The sequence below is a fragment of the Molossus molossus genome, unplaced genomic scaffold, assembly GCF_014108415.1.
Source record: "Molossus molossus isolate mMolMol1 unplaced genomic scaffold, mMolMol1.p scaffold_m16_p_16, whole genome shotgun sequence".
Lineage (NCBI taxonomy): Eukaryota > Metazoa > Chordata > Mammalia > Chiroptera > Molossidae > Molossus > Molossus molossus.
The window spans coordinates 26,887,514-26,900,278 of record NW_023425351.1 but is presented as its reverse complement, the minus strand read 5'-3'; the positions used below and the strand labels follow the sequence as shown (position 1 = coordinate 26,900,278).

General features: G+C 41.6%; 1 protein-coding gene across 19 annotated transcripts in view; it reads left to right on the top strand.

Moving 5' to 3' along the window:
- NCOA2 (nuclear receptor coactivator 2) overlaps positions 1-12,765 on the top strand; it is a 300,567-nt gene that overhangs the window by 247,468 nt on the left and 40,334 nt on the right. For all 19 annotated transcript variants that reach the window (XM_036264342.1, XM_036264325.1, XM_036264339.1 and 16 more), the window contains 5 exons: positions 1,365-1,553; positions 4,239-4,340; positions 4,611-4,754; positions 8,948-9,095; positions 10,788-12,057. In XM_036264342.1, the coding sequence (XP_036120235.1) occupies positions 1,365-1,553; positions 4,239-4,340; positions 4,611-4,754; positions 8,948-9,095; positions 10,788-12,057 (1,853 nt within the window). The remainder of the gene's footprint in view (positions 1-1,364; positions 1,554-4,238; positions 4,341-4,610; positions 4,755-8,947; positions 9,096-10,787; positions 12,058-12,765) is intronic.

Here is a 12,765-nt window from a genome sequence, read left to right as displayed (position 1 = left end):
GTGACACCTGCCACACCCAGCTGGCCTGCTCAGTGCTTTCTGACTAGTGACTTTCGCAAGTGCCTTAGTTTATCTGTGACCGGCCTGGTTTTGATCCTCTTTCTCATTGCCCTGATGGTCCTGATATTTTTTAGATAACACATAGGAACAGTAAAGAAAAGGATGCCAAAATGAGGATTAGGCTTGGTTCTGAGTCCAGCTTTTCAGTGGTAAACATTTCTTTGAACAGTTTTCTCTGAGGAAGTTGACCTTGGGATATACAAATATGCTTTAAATCTCAAAATTAATCATTCTAAGCATTGATACTAAAATAGAAGAGATGTGCAGTCCTTTTCACTTGAAAGAAATGAATGACATTAGTATTGCATCCTCAAGGATCTTTCAGTCTTAATGAGGAAATATGCATGAAACAAAAAAGACAATAGAGAAATTCAGCCACAGCCACAGTACAGAATATACACTAAAATGTCTGTAAAGAAAGAAGAGGCAGTGTGGTGCCTGTAGTAACTGGTTCAGTGTATAGAGGATCCCAGCCTTAGAACAGGAATACATTGGACGGGAGGGATGGAGGCAGCCTGACATTTTAGACAGGGCAGGGGAGCAAAGACTGGGTATGGGAAACGCTGGGCAGTGGGTAAGGTCTGTTGAAGAAGATGGGGATTCTTAGTGAGATTTTGATTTATCAGTTTGAATGACCATTGTACTCCTGACTACATCAAGTCCAAAGCCTTTTAAAGAATTTAATGTGCCCAGCTGGTGTGGCTCAGTGGTTGAGCATCAGCACATGCACCAAGAGATCGCTGGTTCAATTCCAGGTCAGAGCACATGCCCAAGTTGTAGGCCAAATCCCCAGTGGGGGGCATGCAGGAGGCAGCCAATCAATGTTCTCTCTCATCGATGTTTCTATCTCTCTCTTCTTCTCCCTCTCTAAAATCAATAAAGAAAAGAAATTTTTTTTTTAAAGAATTGAATGCATGTTATATAGTTGTGCTAATACAGATTTTTGAGTAGGGAGTGACATCTAAAACTGGAATGCATGTAGATTCAACTAACTTTCCAAGAAATCAAAATTAGAGAAACCTCCAAATAGCTAACTATATAGTATTCTAGTAATAAATAGTCAAGGTCTGAACTTGAAGGGAAGGGGTCAGAGTGAAAAGTAAAAAGACATTTTGAAAATCCCTAGAATTTTCCCAAATTGTTGAACCATTAACGCAATAATTTTTCCTCTCCAGGTTATGAAATTACTTAGAAAAGAATAAACACTATATAAGAATAAAATAACTATATGCTTTCTATCTCATTTTGATAATTTGGCAGTGGTGAGTCTAATTCATGATTTCGGATTACTTTGCCTTGCTCAGTGAATGGGGGATCCTGGTCTGGCGAGCCTCCCAGGCGGAACAGCCACACATTCAATTGTCGGATGCTGGTCAAACCTTTGCCTGAGTCCGAAGAGGAAGGTCATGATAACCAGGAAGCACATCAGAAATATGAAACTATGCAGTGCTTTGCTGTCTCTCAACCAAAGTCCATCAAAGAAGAAGGAGAAGGTAGGACAAAATCTCTAGGATATTTTTCTATGCCTGTGTATTTACTCTTACACTGCTTCTTTCACACTTAATAATCTAAAATTAGTGGCCAGAGAAAGAATTTAGACAGTTTTTTGGTTGTTGTTTTTTCCACTTAAGAATTTTTATGATAAGTTTAATTTTTAAATCTTCAAAACAGCTCTGTCCAGTAGAGTTTTCTGCAGCGGAGGCATTGTTATGTATCATCGTGTCCAGTACAGCAGCCACTAGCTACCTGCAGATTTTGAACATTTGAAATGCCAGTAATGCGACTGGGAAACTGAATTTTGTAATCTACTAAATTCACATTTAAATAGCCGCCTGTGGCTAGTGGCTGCTCTGTTAGAGCCCCCCCAGGAGGTGACTGGACCTCCTGGCGAGCCTGAGCTCCTGTGGTCTGCTGCAAGCGCGCCACAGCCCTGGAAGAAGTGCACACAACACAGAGTGGACTCGAGAAAACTCAGGGGTTAGGGGCGCCGACCCCTGTGTTGTCAAAAATCCACGTATAACTTTTGACTTCCCCAAAACTTAACCAATAGCCTAGTATTGACCGGAAGCCTTACCGATAATAGTCGATGAGCACATATTTTGCATGTTACATGTATTATAAACTGTATCCTTGCAGTAAAGTGAGCTAGAGTAAAGAAAATGTTATTAAGAAAACTATAAGGAAGAAAAAATAAATTTACAGCACTTGTGTGTATTTATTGAAGGAAAAAAACCCATGTATAAGTTGGACCTGTACAGTTGAAACCCATGTTGTTCAAGGGTCAACTGTGTTTTCAAGGGATTAATGATTCCATATAGTTTATCCATAGATGCTGGATCCACGGGTTAGTGTAATAGAATGACATTTAAGAGAGGGTAGAGATAGGAGTGGGGAATAAAGGGGGTTTCAGACTATAAGCTCGATGTAGTGTCCACCCCACACCCTCTAAACAATCCATTCACAGCTGAGTGTCCCTCTGTCATATGAGACATGCTGAATGGTGCATTCTGCATGTGTAGCAGGAGGGCCCAGGACCACAGTGAACAGAAGCAATCGTGGGCTTTACCATCAGGCAGGCTAGCTCTCAATTCATCCACTTACCAACTCCAATGCTGGGCAAGCTCCTTGAGCTCTCTGGACATGAGTTTACTCTAGAATCAAGTGAAGGCAACAATAGCAATGCCAGAATGTAATAAGGCACTGGATGATGATTGGCATTAAGTTCTCATTACTTAGTCCGTTTTAAAAAAATATGTAACTAATTTTTAATATAAATTATATTAGAAAGGAAGTAATAGAGCTATTATAGATGATGCATAGTTTTTCAAAATTAAGTTTATACATAGGTATGCAATGTCAAGTGATTTGATTCACTTATATGCAACAGATTCATCCATTCATCCTAATCCATTCATGCTAATTCATCCATTTGTGATAATATTCTAAAGCAATGTAGAAAAGATATTGCTGAGCTAATTTTTATTTTGGTGTTGTATATGTGAACACTTTTTTTGGTCATTTGAAATCTGATTCTGGATGTTAGCTCTTAGTATATATAGTGTATGAGTAGAGTGTTGAGCCATGGTGTGCTCGGGTTCAAGTCCTGGCTTCACCAAAGTTTTGTGTGATGTTGAGCAAGTTGTGTCAACTTTATGCTTTGGTTTTCTCTTCTATTAAATGGAGATAAACCTACCTCAAATAGTTCTTAATAGGATTAAGTGGAGTGGTGGCCTGTAAGAGCAGCTAGACAGACTTTCATCTCATAGTAAGTGCTCAAAAATTTAGTGTTTTTTATGTTGAGGATGAGGATTATATTTAATGTTGTGATTCCCGCTATTACTGGAAATATTTAAATAAATTGCTCCTAAATTTAAATGTGAGTAATCATAAATCACTAATGTAAGATAGGAAGAGACGATATTTTTAACAACCTTTTATTCAGCATTTTTGAAATTGAGAGGGTTATGCCATATGCTCTGCATGTTACAGAGATAAGGAAAACTTCTCCCTGTTCTCCTGAAGTGAACAGAGTTGCATAAAACAGCTGGAATAGGGTAAGGAATAAACACATAGCACCGACTACGTGGGAAACCGGCCATGGCTGAGGTTCTGAACTCGGCACGCATGACATTTTCTAGGATTCGTTCTCCAAATCTGAGTCTAGACCTCGTTTGCATTCTTTGTTTTAAGTTGCATATTGGCATCATAGGGATATTTGCCCAGTATGGTAGAAGGCATGTCCAGTGTTCCTTATTGTGGTAAACTTGAAACTCAAGACAAACCCTTGACAAAGCAGAATGTCAGATTTTGATTTTCATCATTTCTCTACTTTGTTATGAATTCAGCTGGTTGTTACTGTCAGCCATTTAATGAGAAAGGATTCCATTCTTCTCCATCCTGGGGTGGATGGTTTCAGGTTGCTGACGCTAGTGTGGTGGATATTCTTTTATCACATGTATTGTGTGGCTTCAGCAGTTTATCCTCAGCTCATCCTACACAGCACACCCCTCCCTGTCCCCAGTGGAGGGGAGAGTAGGGCCAGCAAAAAGCAGAGGTACACGGCATTTTGTCACTCTCTCCTTGTTCATTTACAAGGCTGTGCTGTCATAAATACACTTGAGTTTGTTTGAACCACTAAAAAAGCCTAATATGATAACCCTAAGTGTCTGTGATTGAAGATTTGCAGTCCTGCTTGATTTGTGTGGCAAGGAGAGTCCCCATGAAGGAAAGACCGGTTCTTCCCTCATCAGAAAGTTTTACTACTCGCCAAGATCTCCAAGGTAAATTTTTTTGCAAAGAAGACCAAATAAGCCATTTGAGAATGCTGAGTATTTGTCAGTGTGAGGAATGTGCTTAAGATGCTGGGACTGGCTGTGGGGTGGAAGCAGTGAGGAGCTGGAGGGCAGGACGGGGAGGCACCAGTGCTGTCCCTGCCTACCCTTTTCGTCTAGGTACTACTGTAGATAAACACATTTCTATCTTTACAAATTTAATTATTTCCATAAGTAATCGATCTGCATGTAGATACAATGCTTGCTATAATTTGCTAGGCAAGATCACTTCACTGGACACGAGCACCATGCGGGCTGCCATGAAGCCAGGCTGGGAGGACCTGGTGAGAAGGTGCATCCAGAAGTTCCACGCACAGCACGAGGGGGAGTCTTTGTCCTATGCCAAGAGGCATCATCATGAAGGTAAGCGTCTCCAAAGGATATTTTTCTTGAACTTGATTTTGCTAAAGTACTGCTTCCTGCAGGAGCTTTCTCTGAAACAGTGGTTCCTGAAGCTCAGCTTGGCGGACTTGGGTCTGGTTACTCTCTGTGTTCATTTGTGCCTGGGTGGTGCCACACCCAGACCACCTTGCCATCTGAAGGAAGATTTCATAGGAGAAGCCATAGGACGGAAGAGTATGATGAAGGACATAGACATGGATGTTATAATTTCTCAGACAGATGAAAGGAAAGGGAAAGAGGTCATTGTCTTTGATTCTAAAGCGCTAGATGTATAAGACAATAAGGTACCATCTGATATTAAAGGCAATATTATCTGAATCATAAAGAGAATCTGGAAAAAGGAATGAAATGACATTTGTGGGGGATTTTTTTTCCCCTCACCCAAGGACATTTTTGCATTTATCTTCAGCTAGAGCGGGAGGGAAAGAAGGAGGAAGAGGGAGAGAGAGAGAGAGAAACATCAATGTGAGAGAGACACATCGACTGGTTGCCACCCTCATGACCCCAACCGTGGCCGGGGACAAATTGCAACCAAGGTACGTGCCCTGAGCGGGAACCGAACCCCAGACTCTCCTGTCTGCGGGCTTATGCTCTAACCACTGAGCAAACCGGCCAGGGCGACATTTATGGATATTTTATTGAAGTGACAGTGGGGTCCCAGTCCCTCCTTTCAGATGATGACCACTAAAGGTTGCCCCAGTATTTTTGGAAGGGTCAAGGAGATGAGGTGACTTACCTGAGGCCATACAGTTAATTAATAGAACAGCTGGAACTAAACCCTAGACTTTGGGATCATATTTCAGTACTAATAGCCACCCTTATCGAGCACCTACCTGGTCTTGTCTGGCACTGTCCCTCTTTGCATTATCTCCTTGGTCCTCACGGCAGGCATGTGACTCCCCTGCTGTAGACAGGGAGGCTGGCACAGATGAGGTGATGGCTCTTGAGCAGGTGGTAAGTGTCAGTGCTGGATGTTCACTGAGACCCATCCTGCCAGTCACCCCACTATGCTGCCCCCAAAGTTCTTCCACAGAATCACTTTTCCTCAAGCACATCCTGGGTGTTTGTTAAATTGACGAGAACAAGGGAAAAATCCCTTTCCTTAGCCCTTACGAAGTGCTGAGTGGGGAGGGAGCAGTGTGTCCTCCTCTGGCACCTGCGCCCTGGCAGCTGCATTTGTTCAGAGGCCCGGGCTCCACGGCTGGGCGGCCAGGCTGCCTGTGGGCCGGGGCAGGGCAGTGTGCCTCATAACTCAATTTGGCAAATTGTCGGCATTTTTGCGGAGAAAAATTGTGACTCATTACTGAAAATAGAGTTTTAGTTTGACATCTTCTGTTTAATGTGCATCCGTGACCTTGGCATTTCACCGGTAGTGTCATATGTTTAAATTTTATGCTTTTAAGGTCGCTGTTGAAAGTACAAATCATAGCAAATGACCTCTCTCCTTCCCTTAGTTTTTCCTCATCTTACTCATCCTGTATATCTTCTTTATCATTATTTCTTTTAAAATAAGCACATAATCCAACAATTTGTGTCTTCCAGCATTTTTCTTTAAGTTGAAAAGAATAAGAGGAAATAAAAAGGCTACATTTGATAGGAATCAATACCATTTCACCAGATCTGATTTAAAATAAAAAGAATAGTAACAACAAAAAATAAAAGCTTACCATGAGCAAACATGTCCTTGGGCCCTGCATAGCAATGCCCTACATTTAATTCTGTGGCTTCCTGATTCCTTACAAAAGGTTGTATACAGATGTACCAGGCACTGTGCTAGGTTTCATTAGATGGGACCCACTGAAAGGAAACTCTGAAATATTTGAAATACATTTCATCTAAATGTACAAAGTAGATAAGATGAAGGGTAATCATTTGCATTGAATAAAAATCTACTGGAGGGCTTTGTTTAAATGCAGAGCTGCCTAAATGCTTCAGGTGCACGCTTACACGGGTCTACTTAGTAAACACGTTTGATGTAGATCAAATGGAAATGGGAAATCGTAAAGGATCACATCCAAGGTCAGATAAAATTCTGAGATTATAAACCATTGGAAACATGAATCTTATAAAAATGGTATTTATGGTACTTTTTAGGAACATACTTATTGTAGATGGCAAGATACACATATGGACAGTAGTTCATTTTCAGTGCTGCAACAGTTGAGGCCAGAGCGTAGTACTGAAATACTGCAGGTAGCAAGCTGCAGAGGGGGTTTCTTCTTTCCTTTTTTCCTTTCTTTATTGATTTTAGAGAGAAAGGAAGGGAGAGGGAGAGATAGAAATATTGATTGGCCGCCTCCTGCATGCCCTCCACTGGGGGTTGGGCCCACAACCTGGGCATGTGCCCTGACCAGGAATCGAACCAGCAACCTCTTAGTGCATGGGTTGATGCTCAGCCACTGAGCCACACTGGCAGGGTGAGAGGGGGTTTCTTTAGGGAAAGTGCTCGAAGTGAGATTTTACCAAGAAATCAGAATCAATCTCTCTCTCTGTCTCTCTCTCTCTCTCTCTATCTCCATCCTTGTGGAATGGTGACTGTTGCTGGTCACTTTGGGGCTAGCAATTCAACCCACAGAATTTGTGCTGAAGATTATTTGGTAAAAACACAGTAGTCTTCTTAAAATGGTTTTAGAGGTAGCTAAATTATATGACTACTTTTTCTGAATCGAAACGTTCTTTTTTAATATGTAGTATGTGACAGTTTTAAAATAGTTGTTTTTGGAAGTAGGGAACAGACTGACAAACCTCAGAGGAAAGGGAGTTGGGGGAGTTGGGAAGAGATAAACCAAAGAATTTATATGCATATATGCACAACCACTGGACACAGACAATAGTGTAGGGAAAGTGGGGGGGGGGGTGTCAGTGGGGGAACATATATAATACTTTCAACAATAAAGATTAAAAAATAATTATAATAAAATAAAATAGTTGTTTTAAAAAATGAATTATGAAGTTATATTTTAAGAAAAATTATTTTAATTCAGTTGATCTATATTTTCTGTTAGTGTGTTGAAAATGGAAACACTTGATTGTTTATCAAGACCTTAAACCAATTCCATGTCACTGAGATTTGTTTCAGTTTTCTGTTTGGCCTTTTTTTCACTGAAAAGATTTTTCTGATTGTTTATCTTTTACTTCCTGTTGTTTAACCACAGAAATAATGCTTCTTACACACTGAGAGAAACAGAATTGGGGAGTAGTAGTGTGAGATGATGGATTGAACAGTACGTAACTGAGATGAATATTCGGAGAATATATGTACTGTCATAAATTTTACTGTAACATTTGTATTAGTTAAAGGGAAATGAGAAGCATATTGTATACTTTAAAGGTATGTGTTACTGCCTTGTTGGCTAACATCTTAAACAAATCCTTGTAAAGCTTGTTTTGAGCTAATACATTGTTTATACTCTGTTTTGTCATGGTACCGAAGATTTTATTTTATTTTTTTAATCCTCACCCGAGAATATTTCTCCATTTATCTTCAGATAGAGTGGGAGGGAAAGAGAGAAAAACATCGACGTGAGAGAGACTTATCGACTGGCTGCCTCCCAGCTGAGGTACATGCCCTTGACCGAAATCGAACCTGCAACTCTTTGGTCCATGGGCTGATGCTCTAACTGCTGAACAAAACCAGCCAGGGTGGTACTGAAGATTTTTTAAAGAATCCAGTTTGAGCCCTGGCCTGTGTGCCTCAGTGGTTAGATAATCAGCCCTCAGACCAAAGGGTTGAGGGTTTGATTCCGGGTCAAGAGCACATACCTGGGTTGCAGGTTTGATCCCTGGTCAGTGTCATGAGGAAGGCAACCAATCAGTGTTTTTCTCACTCTCTCTCTCTACCCCTCCCTCCCTTTCACTCTATCCCAAAATCAGTGGAAAAATATCCTCAGGCAGGGTTTAACAAAATAAATAAATGGTAAAGGGGGAGGGGCTATTTTGAGGGTTTAAACTCTATTTAAAAAAACAATATTTTGAATTTATTGGTATTTTAAGTGAAAAATGTGTAAAGTTTTAATATCATGAAGTATTCCTGATAACTCTAACTTCTGGTTGGAAAACATTAAACATAATGCAGTTTATTATTAGTATTGTGTCAACCCGCTCCCACCCCTGTGCTTCCTAAATGTGTGTTCTGTTTCCTTGCTCACCGGCAGTGCTGAGACAAGGATTGGCTTTCAGTCAGATCTACCGTTTCTCCTTGTCCGATGGCACTCTTGTTGCTGCGCAGACGAAAAGCAAACTCATCCGTTCTCAGACTACTAATGAGCCTCAGCTTGTCATATCTTTACATATGCTTCACAGGTAAGCTCAGTTCTAAGAAGTCTTCCCTTCCCGCCTTAAAGGAGATGTCAGAAAAGCAACAAATCGCCCTAACTTTTCAGATTTGTTAGGCATTTCCGTTGATCAACCCAGACATCAAATATGAAATTAAATTGCTACTAACTGTTGGCTGAACGACAACTCATGATACCAGCTAAATAGGACTGCACTCTGAATTTTTGCCTGAATACTGGTGAATTTTTAAACCCAGCTGGAAGAACACCGGCTAGCAATAACTTTGCTCTGACATGACTGCCTAGCACGTCGGGGAAGGGACACTGACCAGTTCCCAGTGGTGACACCACGGGGGCAGGAGTACTGAAGCCACGAGCATGCTTTCTGCTCCTCGTGTTTGAATGTAAAACACTCAAACGTGTGTACGTCGAAGGAATATTTCAGATTTTTATTCTCAGGATTAAATTCTTGACGTTAAACTTTAAATTGAAGGGTAATAAACATTTCCATGAGAAATGAAAGTAAAGGAAACTAAATGTTGATTTTAAAAATAAATGTCATGAACCATATTGTTTTAGAGCACAAATTTAGGAAAATGATTGCATTTCAAGTTATATAAATATTTATGTATGTGCTATGTAAAACTTTATGAGGTACTATCAGAATATATATAAACTTGCCCTGGGTAAAGAGTCCCCTTTTATTACATTTCTCAATTATTTACTTTCTTATTTTGGAATAAAAAAATAAAAAAAACAGGCAGCACTGTTTGCCAACTGCTAATAAATCTGACCTCAAACTGAAACAATTTGAAAGTGATTACAGATGTGCTAGATTTCACCCCTAACTGAAAGCTGATGTTTGACAGTTTGTGAAACCTGTTTTGTTTGGGTTTGTGAACACATTTGGTAACTTACGAGTGACTGCCAAGGCTGTAAATTAAGGCTCACAGAGCTTGGAAAACCATGCAGCTCAGAAAACATGCATCCAGTCGTTAGCAAGGGAGTGGATGGAGTTGTCTAGCAGTTAGGGAATCAGATCACAACTGAGGTCACTCCGAAGTCCTCTCTCGTGTTGTCTGTTTTGGAGGCTCTTGCTTTGACTTGCCGAGGACCTGGGTGTTGGGATCTGTTAAAGTGATCTAATTCTAAACAATTTTGGTAACTTTATTGGCTCTGGAACTTGCTGTGTTTCTAATAGTAAGGGGCAAGTTTTTCTCTCTACGTTTGCTGTTCACCTTGAGCCAAGTCATACATACCAGAGTTCTCCAGGCTTACAGATGTGTCTATTCTTAGGAATTGTGATCTCTGATAAATAACTGAAGACAGCTATACTTGTTTGGGTCATTTCTTTTGGACTGTTCAAGTTCTCAGTTACTCATGATAATATATCACGTAATGAGAAATATATATAATAATTGGAACCCCTCTAATGTCTTGTCTAATAACTACAATTTCAGTATGGTAGCAGTCAAATTTAAACACACCCCCTCTGTAAAACCGCAGACATCTTAATGAGTTGACTGAAAAACATCCTCTTGGTCCAACACTCAACGTGTTCAGTCTTGCCCATAATTACAGATTGTTTCATCAGGTATTATCTTTCCTTTAAGTGTAGCCTGTTCTTTTAAAGGAAAGAGTCCATTTCATATTTTTTAAATTAATAACAACTTGCTAAGTGCCTTGCCTTTTATCTTATATTTTTTTCCTCATTATACAGAGAGCAGAATGTATGTTTAATGAATCCGGATCTGACTGGACAAGCGATGGGGAAGCCATTGAATCCCATTAGCTCTAGCAGCCCTGCCCATCAGACCATGTGCAGTGCGAACCCAGGTCAGGACATGACCCTTGGTAGCAATATAAGTTTTCCCATAAACGGCCCAAAGGAGCAGATGAGCATGCCCATGGGCAGGTTTGCTGGTTCTGGGGGACTGAACCATGTGTCAGGCATGCAAGCAACCACTCCTCAGGGTAGTAACTATGCACTCAAAATGAACAGTCCCTCCCAGAGCAGCCCTGGCATGAATCCAGGCCAGCCCAGCTCCATGCTTTCACCAAGACATCGCATGAGCCCTGGGGTGGCTGGAAGCCCCCGAATACCACCCAGTCAGTTCTCCCCTGCAGGAAGCTTGCATTCCCCTGTGGGAGTTTGCAGCAGCACAGGAAATAGCCATAGCTACACCAACAGTTCCCTCAACGCACTTCAGGCCCTCAGCGAAGGGCACGGGGTCTCATTAGGGTCATCGTTGGCTTCGCCGGACCTAAAAATGGGCAATTTGCAAAACTCCCCAGTTAATATGAATCCTACCCCACTCAGCAAGATGGGAAGCTTAGACTCCAAAGACTGTTTTGGGCTGTATGGGGAGCCATCTGAAAGTACAGCTGGACAAGCAGAGAGCAGCTGCCATCCTGGAGAGCAGAAGGAAACGAGTGATTCCAGTGCACCCCAGGGTGGGAGCAGCGAGCGGTCAGACGGACAGAGCAGACTGCATGACAGCAAAGGGCAGACCAAACTCCTGCAGCTGTTGACCACCAAATCCGACCAGATGGAGCCTTCGCCCCTGTCCAGCTCTTTGTCGGACACAAACAAGGACTCCGCGGGTAGCTTGCCTGGTTCTGGGTCGACACATGGGACCTCTCTCAAGGAGAAGCATAAGATTTTGCACAGACTCCTGCAGGACAGCAGTTCTCCTGTGGACTTGGCTAAGTTAACAGCAGAAGCCACAGGCAAAGAGCTGAGCCAGGAGGCCAACAGCACAGGTCCTGGTTCAGAAGTGACTATTAAACAAGAGCCAGTTAGCCCCAAGAAGAAAGAGAATGCACTACTTCGCTATTTGCTAGATAAAGATGATACTAAAGATATTGGTTTACCAGAAATAACCCCCAAACTTGAGCGACTGGACAGTAAGACAGACCCTGCCAGTAACACAAAGCTAATAGCTATGAAAACCGAGAAGGAGGAGATGAGCTTTGAGCCCAGTGACCAGGTAAGTTTTGTAATGTGTTCCCCCAAGTCTGTTAACCCATTTCCATCAAGAATTTTCTCCACAGGAGCATTTTGAGGTCTCAGGTGATTATATAAAAATAAGTCTTCTCTTATTGCTCTTCCTTACTTGAAACAGATCTCATTGTCCCTGAAGCTACATGTTCCAAATACTCTATTAGTAAAGAGTGACATTGGGCCAGGGCAGTGTTGACGGTCCTTTTTTTTTTTTGTAAAGGGCCAAATGGTAAATCTTTTAGGCTTTGTAGGCCAGACGTCTGTGCTGTGCTCCAGACCCTGTTATCTGAGTTTTATATAGTTGAAATCCATTCTTAGCTCGTGGGCCGCACAGAAACAGGCGGTGGCTGGAGCTGGCCCGCAGGCCAGCTATAGTTTGACCTTGTTAGTAGATGATGCTGAAATCAGATAGAATCACTTCCTTGAAACTGGGCCTTGTCAGTACAGACTGAATTAAATTATTTCTCATTTGCCTTTCTCTTTTTTTAAGATCAGAGTTTGACTGGGTTTTCACACCTAATGAAGATCATTGTAACTCTGTTCTCAATCAAAACTTCTGATTCACGCTAAAGAATTTCTTAGCCACCCTGGCCAGTTTTGTTCAGTGGTTAGAGCATGGGCCTGCAGACCAGAGAGTCCCGGGTTCAGTTCCCGCTAAGGGCACATACCTTGGTTGCAGTTTGTCCTCAGTCCC